A 5,775-nucleotide genomic window follows, 5' to 3' on the forward strand; every position below is an offset into this window, starting at 1 on the left:
GTCCGAATGAGACCGTACGAATTAGTCCGAATGAGACCGTACGAATTAGTCCGAATGAGACCGTACGAATTAGTCCGAATGAGACCGTACGAATTAGTCCGAATGAGACCGTACGAATTAGTCCGAATGAGAATGAGACTGTCTGTATGAATTAGTCCGAATGAGACTTTCCGAACTGGTCCGACTGAGACTGTCCAAATTAGTCCGAATGAGACTGTCCGAATGAGACCGTACGAATTAGTCCGAATGAGACCGTACGAATTAGTCCGAATGAGACTGTACGAATTAGTCCGAATGAGACTGTACGAATTAGTCCATACATTAGTCTGAAAGAGATTGAAGGAATTAATTAAATTAAGGAATTAAAGCATGGATTAGTCCGAATGAGATTGTACAAATGAAATTAATCAGAATTAGATTGTACAAATTAGCCTGATTGTGATTGTACAGACTGTCCAAATTAGTCCGAATGAGACTGTCCGAATGAGACCGTACGAATTAGTCCGAATGAGACCGTACGAATTAGTCCGAATGAGACCGTACGAATTAGTCCGAATGAGACTGTACGAATTAGTCCGAATGAGACTGTACGAATTAGTCCATACATTAGTCTGAAAGAGATTGAAGGAATTAATTAAATTAAGGAATTAAAGCATGGATTAGTCCGAATGAGATTGTACAAATGAAATTAATCAGAATTAGATTGTACAAATTAGCCTGATTGTGATTGTACAAATTAATCTGAATGAGACAGAAAATGAATACACCACCAATTCACCAAAACAAACTGCAATAAGAGTGTGTTGTACAATATTTTTGGTATAAGAGACCTTCACTGATATTGTAAGTGGACTTCAGAATAAGAAAAAAAAATCTGAATAACTGTTGAAGAGCGATTAGTATTGTTCTCAGATCTTAAGCGCCATGCTGCTATATGAGCATGCAGCAGGCTTATCTCAGTCCAAGGCATCAGTTCAGCAAATTCACCATGGCCTTGTACTGCACTGGGCCAAGGACCACAGAGTACCAGGAGAACAAGAATGAGAGAATGAGAATGACAAAGCCAAACTTTCAGCTTTCAAAAATACGGGAAATTTTCATAGATAATAACCTGTTGTGGAGAAGCAAAGCTTACAGTTTTGGGCACTTCGTATGCGATCTGAGTGGAGACGCCACCCATGTCCAATACTCCAGCCGTACGCTTGCGCACCAGCGTCTCCTGCTGGTCACTGCCAGGAACCTGCACCTCCACCACTGCCTCATGTTCTGAGAAACAAGAGCACAGAAAATATAACAAAAAAAAAAATAAAAAAGAGAGAAATGAAAGTGTAGATGAAAAGCCACTTTTGTAGGGGCTGTATATTTTTTTTGAGAAAGAAAATGGCACAATATCACTTACCATCCTCAACATGATTGAATCGTCCCAGAACAAAGTTGATACCTATCCATGCATATACTCCTGCAAAAAAACAAAACAAAAAAACAACTGAATTCCACTGAATTCAGTTTTTTACTCAAAATAATTTTTTTTTTTTTAAAAGAAATAATACTTTTATTCAGCAAAGATGCATTAAATTCATCCAAAGTGACAGTAAAGACACTTGTTACGAAATAAATGCTGTTTTGTACTTATTCAACAAACAATCCTGAAAAAAAGCATCACCATTTTCTTAAAAATATTAAGCAGCACGACGGTTTTCAACATTGATAATAATTAGAATTGTCTCTTTAGCAGCAAATGAGAATTTTAGAATGATTTCCGAAAGATCATGTGACACAGAAAACTGAAGTAATAATGCTGAAAATTCAGCATTATTACAGTTTTTATTGTATTTCTGATCAAATAAATGCAGCCTTGATGACAATTTTTTTAAAATCTTACTGACCCCAAACGTTTTGAACGGTAATGTGGATTTGTGCAACATTTAAATGAACCCCTGCGTTTCTGAACTGATGACTCTAGAGGTGGTCTAGAAGAGGTTTAGAGGTGGGTCTTACCTTCCTGTTTGCCTGAGATAACTTCCACATGGGAGTCGGAGAACAGGAAGTTGAAATTTACAGGAATGTCAGTCCGCAAATCCTCCAGCAGGGCCTCCTGTTGGCTGCAAACAAACAATCTTAGCACGAACGGCAGCTGTCCCACAGCATGCAGCTAATATAAGGTGTGCATTTGTGTGAGTGTGTGACTAGACACCTTTCAGGCAGGACTCTCATTCCTGCGGTGCACAGGATGTAGAGAGGTGTTTCCTGGTGCTTGTTCTTAGGGATGTGCTGAGCAGCAAAACTCAGCAGAGGGCTGATGTAGTCGCTGGCCTTGTCTGGTGTGGATGCGTACTCTGAAATACCTGAACAAACAGAAACTAGTGTTACTTGTAGGGCTGAGTATCATTTGGATGTATATCAGGCACAGTGCATAGTTAAATTTAAATTATATTAGTTGCTTTAATGTTTATAATAATAACAACTAATAATGATATAAATAGGTTTCTACTGTAATTCATTTAAAACATTAAACATTTCAATAGTGGCTGTCTTAAAAACATATTCATGATGGATTTATTCAAACATATAGCTCTGGAAAAAAATTAAGAGACCACTTGAAAATTCAGTTTCTCTGGATTTACGATTTATAGTTATGTGTTTGAGTAAACTGTAATTTGTTTTATTCTGTAAACTACTGATGACAATACATTTCTTCCCATTTTTTTTTATTTTTTATAAAATGACAACATAGCAAAAAAAAAAAAGCATGCCATGTTTTCAGGCACGTTTATATTCATTTTTAGACAACACAATACCACTGCTTTAACTTCAGAAGAGTTAAGAAATTAACATTTGGTAGAATAACCCTGATTTTCAATCATTTTGACCCTGAATAACCCTGATTTTCAAAGCATTTGCTATTTTTTGTCAATTGTCATCTTCTTGAAAAAAATGCTCTAAATGACAATATTTTTATTTGAAATTGGGAAGAGATGTTATCAGATCTTTACAGAATAAAACAAATATTAACATTTTACTCAAATCCATCCCTAAGTAAATCTAGAGTAAACGAGAAATTTCAAGTGGTCTCAATTTTTTTTTCCATAGCTGTAATATGAAGTGAAAGTCATAATGATAAGTTAAGTAAAATATGATGAATATGTAATGTAGTGCATATATTTATCAAAATGCGTCTCTAAAGAATTTTCAAGCTGACTAATGAGTTTATTGATATTAAATGGCTTTCCTGACGTAAATTAAAAATCTGTCATGCCACATTAAACAGCATCAAATCAATATTTTGGATTAGTTTGTTTGAATTTTGTGTCACAATTGGAAAGCCAAAGAGGCTTTGTTTCATATTAAAAGCAACAAAGCTCATGTGAATATTGGATGGGAGGTGCGTTATAAATAATGCTTAGTAACGCATGGTTGGTTCATGCATCAACAGAAAAAAGCATAGACAAAAAGACTGAATCTTTGGATTCAATATCGGTTCATCAAAACAAGAATAGATTAAAATCAGGAAATCGATATTGTCAACCCAGCACTAACTATTTGACCATTCACCGCTCCAAGCCGTCATTCTGTTCATTCATTCTAGTGTTAACTTCGTTAACGAAATCTATGACGAAAAATGTTCGTCAACGAAGTTTTTTCCCCTGACTAAAACGAGACGATGACGAGATGATAATAAGGTCATTACATGATAACTGAGACTATATCAACATGCAATATTGTTGACGGAAAAAATAAGAGACTAAAATGTAGTTAAAAGAACAAAAACTTTACCAAAACCTTTTTATTTTTGTTGAAAAAAAGTAGAGCCAAAACACTTCAGACTGCTGTACAAGACTCCATTATGCGAGCGTTCATGTTTGTGGTTGCCAGATATCATGAGCTCAAATCCCCCAATCAGAGCTTTTCTGTTAAACGGATACACACTCTTCCAGGCTTTTTGCAATCTGGCAACCATTCACACGTCCTCTCTCTGCGGAGGCGTCATGATCCGAAAACACAGACTAACAGTACTGTACAAGTAAGCCGGAGTTCAGCGATCTTCATTTGAGGTATTCTGCTTAAATTGGCATTCAGCGAGTCGGAGTTCTGTCATGGATCTCGACTGTGATTGTGGTTTGCTGATTGTAACGTTACATACGCAACCTCTGTGCGGCAAGAAGTCTTTTTTGCTATTGTTTTAAAAGAGAAACATTAATGAAATTTGGAATTATTGAAATTACTATTAGGAATTTCTCTGTTATAATATTTTAGAGTAGGCTTTTGTTACAACAGTTTTCATAACGTAGACAGGGCGAGTGTATATCTGAAGTCTTTGGTGTTTATTTAGCCTCTAACTGAAGGCAGAATCAAAAACAATCAAAGGAAACGACTCACACCCATGAAAAGTTCTCATGGTCTGCAGACATTGCTGATGTACAGAATTCATCTGGGAAATTCATATAGTTTAGAAAATACATTTAGGGAAAAAAACGTGTATACCAGAATCCAGCGCTCCACTGGCAAGAGTCTGGTTGACTTCATCCTGAGTGTCGCATAACTGTGCAAAAAGCATAAATGGAAAATAAAGACCTTCTTTTTAAAATAGTATAATTACATTCTAACTAATACTAGCATAAGCAATGCATTTCTGATGAATCACCTCCTGTATCTGATCAACCAGGTTCTCTGCTCGCTCCACAGTCACACCCTTCAGTGAGATTCTCAGAGCCGCCACACCTGCCTGGTATGCCTGCATCACCTGCTCACACATATGAAAACATTTCATTAAGCCATGCATAATGTGCAGTGCCCTCCACTAATATTGGCACCCTTGGTAAATATAAGCAAAGGCGGCTGTGAAAATAAATCTGCATTGTTTATCCTTTTGATCTTTCATTCAAAAAATTCTAACCTATCATTGAAAATAAACAATTGAAAGTGGGGTGCATATCTCATTGTGAAATAAATGCGTTCTCTAGTTCATGTTGGTCACAATTATTGGCACCCAATTATTGCAACGTCCTTTTCCCAAGATAACAGCTCTGAGGTCTCTCCTATAATGCCTGAAGAGTTTGGAGAACACCTGACAAGAGATCAGAGACCATTCCTTCATCCAGAATCTCTCCAGATTCACAGCTCCATGTTGGTGCTTCTTCAGTTCACTTCACTCATTTTCTACAGGGTTCAGGTCAGAGGACTGGGATGGCCATGGTAAAAGATTCATTTTGTGCTCATTGACCCATTTTTGTGTTGATTTTGATGTTTGTTTTGGATTATTGTCCTGATCAAAGCACGGCCCATTATTAGATTTCTTACAGAGGCAGTCAGGTTTAGAGGTTTTATCTGTTGGTATTTGATTGGCATGCATCTGAACAAGATATCCAGGACCTCTGGCAGAAAAACAGGCACACAACATTAAATATCAAGCTGTATATTTAACCATGGGCAAGGGATACTTTTTATCCTTGTTTGTACTACACCCATCTGTTGGGTTTGCTGGCAATAAGCTATTTTTTTAGTTTCATCTGACTATAGAAGCCAGTGTCATTTGAAGTCCCAGTCGTGTCTGACAACTGAATATGCTGAAGTTTGTTTTTGGATGAGCGAGGAGAATTTTTCGTGAAACTCTCACCAACAACATGTGGTGATGTAGGGGCTATATGATATATTTTTTTTAAAGGAACACTCCACTATTTTTGAAAATAGGCAAATTTTCCAACTCCCCTAGAGTTAAACAGTTGAGTTCTGCCGTTTTCGAATCCATTCAGCCGATCTCCGGGTCTGGTGGTAGCA

At 36.9% G+C, this 5,775-nt stretch overlaps 2 protein-coding genes across 2 annotated transcripts in view; both read right to left on the bottom strand.

The window, feature by feature from the left end:
• The window catches only part of LOC107553130 (ectonucleoside triphosphate diphosphohydrolase 4-like), a 13,355-nt gene extending 9,497 nt beyond the window's left edge, over positions 1-3,858 (bottom strand). Inside the window, exons 1-5 of the mRNA XM_016235249.1 lie at positions 3,834-3,858; positions 2,195-2,345; positions 1,999-2,102; positions 1,400-1,459; positions 1,136-1,266 (exon numbers count right to left, since the gene is read on the bottom strand). Coding sequence (XP_016090735.1) covers positions 1,136-1,266; positions 1,400-1,459; positions 1,999-2,102; positions 2,195-2,345; positions 3,834-3,858 — 471 coding nt within the window. The remainder of the gene's footprint in view (positions 1-1,135; positions 1,267-1,399; positions 1,460-1,998; positions 2,103-2,194; positions 2,346-3,833) is intronic.
• Positions 3,859-4,414: 556 nt separating this feature from the next.
• LOC107553169 (charged multivesicular body protein 7) overlaps positions 4,415-5,775 on the bottom strand; it is a 13,355-nt gene continuing 11,994 nt past the window's right edge. The window contains exons 8-9 of the mRNA XM_016235302.1: positions 4,643-4,741; positions 4,415-4,540 (exon numbers count right to left, since the gene is read on the bottom strand). Of these exons, the coding sequence (XP_016090788.1) occupies positions 4,448-4,540; positions 4,643-4,741 (192 nt within the window). The 3' untranslated portion in view covers positions 4,415-4,447. The remainder of the gene's footprint in view (positions 4,541-4,642; positions 4,742-5,775) is intronic.

The sequence above is a fragment of the Sinocyclocheilus grahami genome, unplaced genomic scaffold (assembly GCF_001515645.1).
Source record: "Sinocyclocheilus grahami isolate Dianchi unplaced genomic scaffold, SAMN03320097.WGS_v1.1 scaffold465.1, whole genome shotgun sequence".
NCBI lineage: Eukaryota > Metazoa > Chordata > Actinopteri > Cypriniformes > Cyprinidae > Sinocyclocheilus > Sinocyclocheilus grahami.